General features: G+C 50.0%; 1 protein-coding gene across 1 annotated transcript; it reads right to left on the reverse strand.

Annotated features, from left to right (window-relative positions):
* Nucleotides 1–650: 650 nt before the first annotated feature.
* Nucleotides 651–12,059, reverse strand: SERPING1 (serpin family G member 1). The gene is made up of 7 exons (XM_084229042.1): nt 11,991–12,059; nt 9,788–9,953; nt 9,009–9,143; nt 6,854–7,057; nt 6,534–6,673; nt 2,042–2,261; nt 651–1,133 (listed from the first exon to the last, which is right to left on the reverse strand). Exons 1-7 carry the CDS (start codon nt 12,042–12,044, stop codon nt 880–882), a joined length of 1,173 nt encoding a protein of 390 aa, XP_084085168.1. The 5' UTR covers nt 12,045–12,059; the 3' UTR covers nt 651–879.
* Nucleotides 12,060–12,591: the final 532 nt, after the last annotated feature.

The raw sequence follows: 12,591 nt of genomic DNA on the forward strand, positions 1-12,591 counted from the left end.
AGGAGTGACTCTGAATAAGAGACTCAGCTGCTCTCAATTTACTAGATAAAGTTGTGAGGATCAAAGGCCTGCAAAGTTCATGGCAGACCACCTGTGAGTTCCCAATAACCTGAGCTCGTCACTACTGCTGCCAGTTGTTGCAGACCAGTTAGGGTGGCAGGGGCTGGGATAAACACATGGCATGGATCTCCCCCAGCTGGTGACTCAGCCATGGAACCTTGGCAGGTCTTTCCCCTCCAGGTATGGCCATGTGACTTGCTTTGGCTGATGGGAAATGGTAGCCTTGATGCCAGCAGAGATGCAGAGCTGTGAAAAAGACCGCCTGTTCTTGGAATTGTACTATTGCAGGGTAGATAGCCTGATGGCAGGATGGAGAAGAGCCAAGCGGAGAATATCCTACCATGAGTCCTTCCCCAACCCATCCACCGCCTTTAGACATACAAGCCAGCCCAGGGAGACCAGCCAGGTCCAGCCCAATCAGCATGGCCACTCAGCCAACCCCAAGGTTTATGTAAAATAAATGGTTGCTCCTTGAAGCTGCTAAGTTTGGAGTGATTTGTTACACAGTCATAGGTAGCTGATACAAGGTCCACAAGAGTGTTTGTCCTCTATACTTTAAATGAGAGGATGTCATGGTCTGCCAGGTTTTATTTGTAGTGTGGTCAACTTGAACCAGAGAAAGCTGTAAAAAGTACTTTGCAGAGTCACAGGGAAGGGACAGAAGCAGGCTCCTTTGCCACACCCTGGATGACAGGGGATACAGGAGACCTGGGCAGGAGGTGGCTCAGGGCCTGTCTAGGCAGGCAACAATGGGCTGCAACTGGGAGAGCCAAGAGTGAAGGGTGTGGGCTTGCCCACAGTGGGCCCCTGCTGGGCTCCTCAGCCCCTGGGGTCATACACCCGCCCCATGAAGACAGGGAACTTGTATTCTTGGTTCCAGAGCATAAAGAGGAAGGGCTGCTGGACTTCGAAGACCAGCAGAGTTCGGGCCACAGAGACAGCAGTGGCCGCAGCAGCCTCCACTCCAGACTCCGTCAGCTCCAGCATGGTCTGGTGCTGCATCGCAGAGACCTGAAGATCTGGGTCCTCTGTCAGCCCGCACAGGTCAAGGTCATAGGTAAAGTCAAAGAATTCTAAGGCACAATCAGAGAGAACCAGAGTCAAAGATCTGGAAACCTTCAGTTGCTGGAGACCTGTCCTGAGTTTTCTAGGTTGGTCCCAAGTCTCAACACATTCTTGCTCTTCCCCCTTGCTTATCAAACAATATATGATGCCTTTTGGTCCAGTTTGTGGGATCCTTGATCAGTGGATCCATCTTTACTTCAACCACCCTTCTCTTGAGTGGTGAGAGGCTTTGTCTCCTCCCCTAAAAAACCCTTAAAAATGATGCCAAAAACCCTGAAAAAGATGTCATGGATTCTTTGTCCTCAAGGACCTTGGCAGTGAGGTAATATATCAGAGGAAAGTCATGTGTTATCAAATGAAGTCATTTTCTGTAAAGGGATGATGTCAGAGCCTAGGAAATGAGATCACCTATTAGGAAGTCATGTTCTACAAGAGAAAGTGAAGTGATCTCTCTGGGCACAAGATCAAAGCTCAGAAAGTGAGACCAAAGGTTTAGAATCACCTCCCCTAACCTTAGCGCCCTCCAGCTCTTTTTACCCAGATAGCTTCTTGCACATTCTGTGGGGCAGCTGAGTGTTAGAAATGTCTCTGAGAAAGGAATACCCAGGGCACACCGGGGTCACCTTTCCAGTGCTACGTCACAATGAGCCACAGTGGAAAGAGACAAGAGAGCTGGAGACCTGATTGATGTTTGGCTCACTTTGAATGAGTTCAAGGGACCCTGGGTAAGTCATGTAAGCTTTTTGAGTCTCAGCTTCCTCAATGATCCAATGGCATAATTGCACCTGCTTCTCTAGGGGCAACCCGAGATTATGGATGCAAAAAATAATCTAGAATGCTCATCCCGATTTAGTGAGCCCTTCCCAACTGTTCTCCTCTGATGGCCTGGGAGCAAACCTGCACTGCCAAGACTCACCTAGTTTCTCCAAAATGGGCAACATGTCCTGGTTGCTCTTCACTTTAATACGGGGCAGCATCAGGAGAGTGGGATGGTACTTGCTCAGCTCCAGCTTCTTCATGACAGCCTTGAAGACAGAGGGACTGAGAGCCTGTTCCAAGTCTTCCAGATGGTTCTTCAAGTGCTGGGGCACCATGATCACCAAGCTCAGATTGTGGGAGAGCTGCAGCATCCCAATCTGGAGAGTAAGACATGCACCTTGTCAGTTTCCCCACTTCAGCTCCTACCCTCTGTGTCACAAGGTGATCTTCATCCTTTGCTACCGTCTGTACTATTTCAACAAGCAACAGTCAGACCCAGGCTCCTAGGCTTTGCACAGAATGGGGGATCCAGAATTACAACACTGCTTAACCATGTCTTCCTAGCACTTCAATCTCACTTGTGAATTGATATTTAATTTTTTTTTAAAGATTTATTTATGCATACAAGAACCGGGGTACAGGGTCTCCCTGGTGGTGCAAGGGGTTAAGGAGAACAAGGCTGCTTTCATTCTGTGCTAGTCAGAAGAGTAAATTTCTGATCACATAGGTCAGGGCCCACACCCTAACCCTACTCTCATCTGTGTGACAGAAGCGAGATTTGAACTCTCTGATCTTGTCTTCCTTCGCAAGTAAGTTGTGCAGGAAGCTTATGACACACATAATACACCATCCAATTTACCGTGACAGTCTTCACTGCCTATGATGTATATATCTCTAGGGTAGCATTCAAGACTATGTACAAGTTGATCCTACCCACCTTCCCAGTTTACCATTAGAAGAACTTTTTTTTTTAAATTTTTTTATAGAGGCATTTTTATTTATTTATTTGTTTGTTTGTTTGTTTTGTTTATACATGCACTGGGTACCGTCAGAAGCGCGGGAGGGTGAGAGAATTCACCAGAGCCAGAGCGGGGAGCAGGACAGGCAGAAGGACCGAAGTACACTGCTGAGGGGAGCAGCGGGCGGCAGGAGAGGTCTGCGCGCCATGTGGGACCCTCCTCCGGTGGTCGGGGAGCAGCCAGGGATCGAACTGGCGCCACAGAGGCAGCGGGCAGCTTTGCAACCCAGAGCTCAACCGCTGTGCCACCTGGGAGGCCCAGAAGAACTTTTAACTGCTCACCAAAGGTATAGGAGAAGTGCAGGGTTCATGGGTCTCAACCCAGGGAAAATTTGCTCTGGGTTGGTGGGCATTTGGCAATGTCAGCAGACATTTTAGTTGTCACAGCTGGAGGTGGGGTGGGGGAGGGGGCTTACAGTACTATTGGTGTCTAGTGGGTAGAAGTCAGGGATGATGCTAACTGCCATGATACCCAGGAGAGCACCCCATAACAAAGAATTATCCAACCTAAGATATCAATAGTGCCAAGGTTGAGAAACCCTGGGCTAATAGGATGTTAGACTATTACATGAAAGGGCATGTACCCTTCAAGTCCTGTGTATTGGTCTTGAATCTCTGAACAATAAATTAATATGTTGCAAACTCTAATTTTCAAGCCAGCAACCTCAGAGTAGGTCTCACCCCCCCACACCTCAGGCCTGTACCCCAGTTCTTTTTTTTTAAACGTAGCTTTGAAATCTTTTTTTTTTTTTTAAGATTTATTTATGCATACAAGAACAGGGGTAGAGGCAGAGGTGTGGGGGGTGAGAGGATTCACCAGAGACAGAGTCAGGAACAGAACAGGCAGGTTGACTGAAATACACTGTTGAGGGGAGCAACGGGCGAGGCAGGACAGGTCTGCTGCCCCATGTGGGTAGCTCCCTGGCCGGGGATCGAACTTGTGCTGCAGAGGGTGTGGATAGCTTCATAGGTTGTACATTTGCCCCTTGCGCAACCAGGGAGACCCTGTGCCCCAGTGCTTATATGCATAAATAAATCTTTAAAAAAATTTAAATATCAATTCACAAGTGAGATTGAGGTGCTAGGAAAACATGGTTAAGCAGGGTTGTAATTCTGCCCTGTCAGATATTTGGCATGCTTAAAGAGAAAATCAAGTCGATGGAATTTACAAACTATTTTTATAAAATAAAGTATACCAGTAAGCTAGGAATGCTTATGGAAATATGAATTAACCATATTTGAAAATGGGATAAATGGCTTACAGGAGCTTAATCTGTTCAATAAGGCTTAATTAAAGGCAAATGTAAGTGCTTTTATATAAAAAGTATTATAAATGTAGCACATGCAACTTAAAAGTCTTAAGTAAAACTGATTTTGAATTTAGTAGACAATAATAGAATTTAATACATTAAATCAAGTATTGGTTTTAAGATTTATTTTTATTTATCTATGCATACAAGAACTGGAGTGTAGGCCAGTGGTGCGGGGGGTGGGGGTGGTAAGAGGATTCACCAGAGGGCCTCCCCGGTGGCGCAGCGGTTGAGCGCTGGGTTGCGAAACTGCGCGCGGCCTCTGCGGCGCCGGTTCGATCCCGGCTGCTCCCCGGCCACCAGAGGAGGGTCCCACATGGCGCGCAGGCCTCTCCTGCCGCCCGCTGCTCCCCTCAGCAGTGTACTTTGGTCCTTCTGCCTGCTCTGCTCCCCGCTCTGGCTCTGGTGAATTCTCTCACCCTTCCTCCCGCACTTCTGACTGTACCCAGTGCATGTATAAACAAAACAAACAAACAAACAAACAAACAAACAAACCAGCAAACAAATAAATAAAGCATGCCTCTATAAAAAAAAAAAAAAAAAAAAAAAGAGGATTCACCAGAGACAGAGTGGGGAACAGAACAGGTGGATTGACTAAAATATACTGCTGAGGGGAGCAGCAGGTGAGACAGGAGCGGTCTGCTGCGCCAGGTGGGTCAGCTCCCTGGCCAGGGATCAAACTTGTGCAACAGTGGCTGGTGATAGCTTGACAGGCTGAGACTTTAACCCCTGCACCACCAGGGGGGCCAAGCATTAGTTTTAAACCAATGAACTATAAATAGTTTCTTTGGCATTTAAAAAAAAACCTCTTGGCATTTAAAAAAAACTCACATTGAGACTCTCTCCCCAAGTGCTCTGAGAGTGATACCTTGATCGCCTTATTTATTCCCTCCTCTCTGCCTGATACATTCTATCTTGGCTTTGTTAAATAGTTATGAATGGTTAAATACATTGTATAGGTGTGAGAGAACTGGTGGAGGAATGAATGAATGGGCCTCCCTGGTGGTGCAAGGGGTTAAGCACTGCGCTACGAAGCAATCCTCAGCCTCTGCAGCAGGAGTTCAATTCCCGGCCAGGCAAGGAGCAACCCAGATGGCGAGGCAGACCTCTCCTGTCTGGACCGCTGCTCCCCTCAGCAGTGTATTTCAGTAGACCTGCCTGTTCTGTTCCCCACTCTGTCTCTGGTGAATCCTCTCACCCCTGGTCAACAGTAACTTCCTCTATGAATTCTTCTTACTTACTTATACCGAGTTGCTCCATTTAGCCCCCTCCACTGAATCCATTCATTTATTCAGCAAACATATAATGAGCATTTATCATACTTATATGTAAACTTGTTCCAGGCACTGGAGATACAGGAGGTTATATGAAAAGCAAGGTCTCTATTCCCAAAGACAGAGACAATATCTCAGGAAGAGATAATATTATAAGCAAATAAGAGACACACACAATTTCAGACAGTGGCAAGTACCATGAATATGATAAACCAGGATGATGTTACAGGGCGAGGAGGCAGCTACTTTCAGGAGAAAGATGTCTCCACCTTTGAGATGATATCTGACTAAGAAGGAACAAGTCATATGAAAATTTGAGCAAAGAAGGGTTCAGGCAGAGGACAAAACAAGACTGTGCCAGGAGTCAAGCCTGGCATATTCCTGGACAGATCCTTTGCTCCCCAGCCTGGCACTAAGTCCTGGGTATCCCACACCGTTGTGTCTCATAGGTCTGTGCCTCACTGCCCGAACAAGGCAGAAAGCCCTGGTGACTGGGCATGAGCTAGCTTACCACCCCTGAGCTCCAGAGTCTCTCTTCCCTCCCGTCCTGCCCATTGAAATGATGCTGGTCTACTTCTGCTGAGGAACTTAACCCATATAGTGTGTGTGCTTGCAGGTACTTCCCACACATATGCACACATGGATATACCGATTCACGAGGTTACTGACAGATGCATGCTGTACTGAGGTGTGCGTGCATGTGTGCACACACACACAGACACACACTACACTAAGCCACCAGAATCTCTGGACAGGTTGACTGGAAGGAACAGATGCACAGAACAGGAACACGACTCACTGTTTCTCCATTCGATGCAGTAGAGAGAGACAGAGAGACTTTAGCATCCTACTTTCCAGCCCAAAAGACACACTACTTGCCTCCGCTGAAGCCAGAGAGGGGAGAAGGAGCAAAGTGAGGACGGAGCTAGAGCTGGAAGGAGCAGAGACAGTAAATCAGTAAAGGGGTGCCCCCAAGGCCTGGGGTTAGAGCAGCGCAGAAGGCAACACACATGGGGCTCCGAAATAGGGGGCAGATAGAGCACTTACGTTGGCCTTCAAAGTCCCGTCGGTGAAACTGGCCACGGGGTACTTCTTGCTAATCATCATGGGCACTTTTATCTCAGAGGATTTGAGGCGAAAGGGCTCCACCCTGGTTTTTTTCTGATCAAATACTGTCTTCCACTTGGCTAGAGGGACGGGAGAGGAGGGTCACCCCCAACAGGCAGGGACGGGGTGAAGAGGAGCTACAAGTCCGTCAAGCAAGGACTGGAGCAGGCCCAGTCTTGGGCTGACTGCCCTCACTGTGAAGGCAGGAGGGAAGGAGAGCTGGGGTACGGAGGGGAGCCGCCCCCGTCCAGGCCCCTTACCGCTCAGGTAGACGGCGTTGAGGAGCACGAGGCGGGTGTCGGAGGGCAGGCTATCCAGCAGCTGGCGGATCCTGCCCTGGGTCTTCTTTGCCACCCAGCTGTTGATGAGCTCCAGGTTGCCATTGCTGTCATTCCCCAGGATACCGGGACTGCTGCCGTACAGCCTCTGAGAGGCGTTCAGGAAGGTGTTCCTTATGGCCAGGTCTGCAGGGGTGGGGCAGAGGGAGTGAGTCCCCCACACCCTCTGCCCTTCTATAACTGAGTGATCTCCATAGAAAGGGGAGGCTCCAGATTCCCTTCCCCCAGGGAAGGGTGGAGCTGAGCAGTGGGGAGAAGCTAGAAAGGACTGGGAGCACTTAGGAGAAAGAGAAGAACAAGAAGACCTAGAGGAGGAGGCACATGGAGCAGAGCCATGTGAAGAAGCAGCCATGCTCGCCTTTTGGTCTTGGACTTGTTCCAGGGACTTGGGGACATGGAAGGAGTCAGACCCGTGGGGAGCCGACAATGGCAGTCTTTTGACTTCTGTTCTGATTTTGCTCCTTTCCTTCCAGACGTGCCTCGCCTCTTTTCTATGGGTCCCCAACAAAGTGTACCTTAGACTTGTGGCAAGATTTCAGGTCTCAGCGGCCCTGCTTTGAACAAACCCTATTTGGCATTGACCTACGAAGGGACTGGTGACTTTGGGTATTTTGTGGGGAAACTATTTTAACTACAGTCTTTCTCTTTACTTCTCTCTCTTGCACACTAATTGTATTAAAGTTCTCTTCTGTTGAACATCTTATACACTAAAAGCATGCTTTGTCTTGTTGCGACAGATGGCAGAACCCATTTAGAGCAAGCAGGTTTGGGGGTCTGGGTGCCCCTCCTTCTGCCCCCTAACACTTCCGGGGGTAGGCTTTGAGAGGGACCATGCTTCCTGTCCCTCTTGCGGGACCAGGGGTCCAGCCCTACCCTCTAGTGTGACTGCAGAGGCTGGAAGGATCTCTGAACGCACAGCAGCAGAACTCCTCTGAGGCCCTGGCAGCCTCTGCAGGCCAGGCCACCATGGCCTGGCAAAAAATTTCTGGAGCTATGAACTTCCGCTTGCCTGTGTGTCCCCTCATCTTCCCTTAATTCAGCCTTCAGCCTCAATGCAAGCTTGTGACAAGACTTCCTGGCCTTTGCCCTCCAAAGGCAACTAAAGAAAAGTGTTGAAATTTTTTCTGGATTAAATAGATAATATTGAACACAGTAGTATTTTCCACCAACCTGAAAAGACAGAGGACAAAGCTGGATTTATAGCAAAGATATAAATGCAATGTTCTCTGAATACCTCAGAGCCCTTATTTTCCCCACCTCTGAAAATGAGGGTTTTTTTGTTTGTTTTAGCTCATGGGGTAATAGGTGAGTTTTCTTTCTCCCTTTTTTTTTTTGTTTTTGCTTCTCTGTATTTTCTGTTTTCTACAATGAACACTGCCTTTATGGTACTGAAAAACAGACAGGAAAAAATGTTCTTTTTATTTAAAGAAGGGGTTAAACTAGATCAGGAGTTTTCAAACCCTTTCAAACAGCAGAACTGTGCTTTCAAATACAGTCATGTCTGAAACCCACAGTACAGAGGGCTCTGGCGGAGGCTGATGGGTGCTCAGGGCCCAGCTGGCTCCCTCTCCCCTTCACAGGATGGGTCCTGACTCCCCACTCAGCCTCCTGATTCTCCCCCAACCTCCCCACACCCCCGTGACTCCTGAAGCAGCTCAGCAGAGCCCTGGGGCTCAGGGGAATAAAATTAGAAAATAAAATTATGTTGGTCGCTTGGGAAGTGTATTGCTCTTAGTACCTATTGAATAATGTAATACACAGAAGTGATGACAAATCCACACAAGAGTACCAGGACCAGGAGCCCCAAGAGTCCCCTGACAGATTAGCAAACTTTTTTCCCAACTACTATGCTTAGCACCCTCCAGCCTCTGGTCCTATTAATCAATGGTCAAGGACAGTCTCATTCTCAAAGGACTTGATAAAGGGTGCCAAGGACTTGCCCAAGGCCTCACCTGGAGCCACCTGCCAGTTCTGCTGGGGTCCTCACCTTCTCTGCACGACCCCCTTCATGCCCTAAGTTCTAGCTGTTACCCCAGGTCTGGGTCTTCCTCGGAATCCTCTCCTCCCAGGCACTCACCTGGGCTGTGGAAGATCCTGGAGGCTGAGGTGAAGCCTTTGGACTTAATGGCTTTCAGGGCCTCGTGGACACAGGCAAAGCCCTCAGGGTAGGAGAGGAGGCTCTCTAGGTTTTTCCGGGTCTTGTCCCCAGCCCCTGCAAGGGCAGAGAAGAGGGACAACTGCAGGAGGAGTGAGAGGCTGGCCAGTGGGGACTAGGGTTGAGGGACCAGACTAGAATGGGAGGGTGTCGCCCACCATGGAGGAGTCCCAGCATCACTCCCACTGCTTGTGGCAATTTGCACCATTCCTTACCCTTATGGGACTTGTGAGCCCTCAGGAAGACAGAGGGAGGGAGATTTTTTTGACCTTCAATCAGGCACTGGGCTATTTGCTTAACTTTTTGAGGTAGATTCAACCACTTCCATTTTCCAGATAAGGACTCTGGTTCAGAGAGGTGGTGTGATCTGTCCGAGGTCACACAGCTAAAAAGCAGCATTATCGTGATTCCATTCTATCTCCTACCCCCTTACCCTGAACCACCGTTGGCATCCGGGATCTGGTTCTATATATTCGTGCGTAGTTTATATGATTTTCCAAGGAATAGTGCTATGAAATCATTATTAAGTGAAGGTATAAACAAAGGTTCAAGAACAAAGTTACTCCTCCCTCCACCACTACCAAACGTAGCCCATTTTTTTTTCAGCTTCCTTCCAAGGCATGGCTTTGCAGGGGCCAGGGTGGAGACCCTCATGGGACCATCTAACATACAACCTGGAGAGAATGCAGTCTGCCTCTTACCAAGCAGGACCTGAGTGAGGAGGCTGGCGACACTGAACGGGGAAAAGGCTATGTTGGTCTCAGGCTTTTTCAGTGCCGAGAAGGCGTGGTAGAGCTTCACCGAGAAATCTACCAAAGACTCTCCCAACAAGCCTTCTGCTGAATGACTTTCCAAGTCAGAGCAGGACTGGAAAGTCCCCCAACAGGATGCAGAAGTGGGCTGGGCAGTTGTGAGGTTGAATTGAGTGGTAGGCTCAGTGGAGGCTTCAAAACTGGTGTTACTGGTTGTTAGGATGGTTGAGTTGGTTTGGAAAGAGGCTTCGGGGTGTGAAATGGACACATTCTCTGGGTTATCGTCTCTCAAGATGTCCCCTTGACTTTCTTCTTGAATGCCCTCTGGATCCATGGTGCTGTGAAGGGTCCCATTCTCAATGGAGCAGACGCTATCCTGTTTTAAGAAACTGAGTTTCATTTTTCATCATAGGAGGCCAGTCCTGTCCAATACTCAAAGCAGAATGAGAAGGTGGGGGTGCATTAGAAGATGGCCTGTACCAGAAAATAATTCCTGGGAAAGCCAGGTGGGTGACGGTCTGGTCCTAGGGCCACCACCACTAATTCCTTCAAAGGGGGGGGCAATGCAGGGGGAGGGGGCCGGGGTATTCTCTGCAGATGAGTAGGCAGCGACTACTAGTCTGAGCAACTGCTGCATTAGGAGGTTGTCTCCCAACTCAAACTAAGTATGCACTGTCCTTTCCTGTGGTCCTGCAATTCTCTGTGCTACCTGCCTGTCTCGTGTCACCTCCTTGTACAGCATTTGAACTAGTAGAACACTGGTTTTCTAAATTATGAGGATACAGAAAACACTCAGCATCTGAAAATTGTTTGGAAAGACAAATGATCATCTAAGGGAGGAGGTGGGAGAAGGGGTGGGGGAAGAAGAGAAGGGGGGCGGGAGGGAAGGAAACAGGAAAGAACAAAGGAGGGAAAGAGGAGAGGAAGAAATAGTGTAGACCAGGCACCCTCAAATTATCAGGCACAGTTTGACTCCCCAGGGGACATCTGGCAATTCCTGGAGGCATTTTGGGTGGTCAAAAGGGAGGAAAAGAGATTTGGTGGGGGGTGGTAAAGACCTTACTGGGAATCTAGCGGTAAGAGGTCAGGGAGATGCAACAGTCTGCAAGGCATAGGCTGGCCCCTCAAAACGATGAATCATCTGGCCCCAAACAGCCTAGTTCCGGGCTGAGAAACCATATATTATCCATTTCACTGATAAACAGATGCTGACTTGGTAAGTACCTAACCCAGGGTCTGGGAGAAATCAGAGGGAAAATTAGGAGTCAAACCTGGGTCTCTGGCTCCAGAACCCCTAGTCACCGCACCAATACATCAATCTATAGAATCTCAAAAGACACTGCTGATGTCTGTCTCTCTCTGTCACACACACACACACACACACACACACAGAGTAAGCACCACCTGCCTCCCCGCTCCCAGGGGGCCTGGGCTCCTCTTATCCCTGACCTCCCAGGCCACTGAGAACTTTCCTGGGCTTAACCCCCACCAGGTCCATGTGTGTCTACTGCCACCCCCCCCCCCACACACCCCAACTTGGGAGGAGCAAGTCTCTTTGGTCAAACCCCCAGGCAGCCCTGTTTTCCATTTTTATTCATTTTTTAAATAAGTTTTTATTTATACAAGAACTGGGGTACAGGCCAGATGCGCGGGAGGGTGAAAGGGTTAACCAGAGACAGAGCTGCGAACAGAACAGGCAGACTGAGGAAACACACTGCTGAGGGCAGCAGTGGGCATGACAGGAGAGGTCTGCTGCACCATGTGGGACCCGCACCAGCCGGGCAGGGATCAAACCTGCGCTGCAGAGGCTGCGGGCAGCTTCAAAGCGCGGCCCTCAGCTGCCTGCGCCACCAGGGAGGCCCTGTTTTCCATTTCTATATCACAAAATGCCGCCCAGTTCCTTGTTTCTTTGATCCTTCTACTTTATTCTCCACATTCTGAATCAGGGCAGGCGACTTGCCCAAGGTCACCAGGGCTGTTCTATAGCTGCAGCAGCGGGATTAGAACCCCTGTAGGTCTGGACCCCCAGCACCTCTCACACTCTCCCTGAGCGCCTCTGAAAGATCACACTTATGCTGAACTCTGAGCAGCTCTCATTCTCCCGAGCCTGAAGGGTTAATCGTAGCCCCCTACCCGGGAAGGGGCCACTCACCCCAGCCAGCAGCAGCAGCAGCAGGAGGGTCAGCGGGGTCAGCCTGGAGGCCATCTGGGCGGAGACGTCAGCCCCTGCGAAGCCAGCCAGCATCGAGTTAGCTTCCAGCCTGGGCCCAGGGGGCCTGCCCGCACCCCACCCCTCCCCACCCGCCCGCACCCGCCCGCACCCGCCCGCACCGCCCCCATTCCATTCCTCGCTGGGCCCCTTTCACCCAATCCCCTCCTCCCCCTCCTCCTCCAGGGCCACTTTCTCCCTGGCTCCTCCCTCGGTTTTGTTTTCCCAGAACTGCTTCCTTTCCCGGCACCGCCTGGCCCTGGCTCTCTCCCCCCCTCCAGGCCGGGGTCTCTGTCCATCTGTTCCATCAAGGGGGTCCTACTTTAGCCAAACAATGAGGCAGGAGGCAGGGGGAGGAGGGGAGGTCTGCAGAGCAGGGCACAACTGCAAGGGGGGGAGGGCAGAGAGGAGGGGGGCAGGAAGAAGCCTGAAGTGGAAGGAAGGCTGTAGACACTGCAGAGGAGATAAAAGGGAACAGGAAACTGGTGGAGAAGATGAGGAGCCCCTTCCTCCTGCCCAAACCTCTCCCCCGTACCCCAGCACC

Source organism: Talpa europaea (genome assembly GCF_964194135.1).
Source record: "Talpa europaea genome assembly, chromosome: 1".
Classification (NCBI taxonomy): domain Eukaryota; kingdom Metazoa; phylum Chordata; class Mammalia; order Eulipotyphla; family Talpidae; genus Talpa; species Talpa europaea.

Coding starts and splice junctions, on each gene's coding strand:
- SERPING1 (XM_084229042.1), bottom strand. CDS start 12,044: ATGGCCTCCAGGCTGACCCCGCTGACCCTCCTGCTGCTGCTGCTGCTG. Junction 6,674..6,853: donor CAACGCCGTCTACCTGAGCG/GTAAGGGGCCTG, acceptor CCGTCCCTCTAG/CCAAGTGGAAGACAGTATTT. Junction 2,262..6,533: donor ACGGGACTTTGAAGGCCAAC/GTAAGTGCTCTA, acceptor CTTACTCTCCAG/ATTGGGATGCTGCAGCTCTC.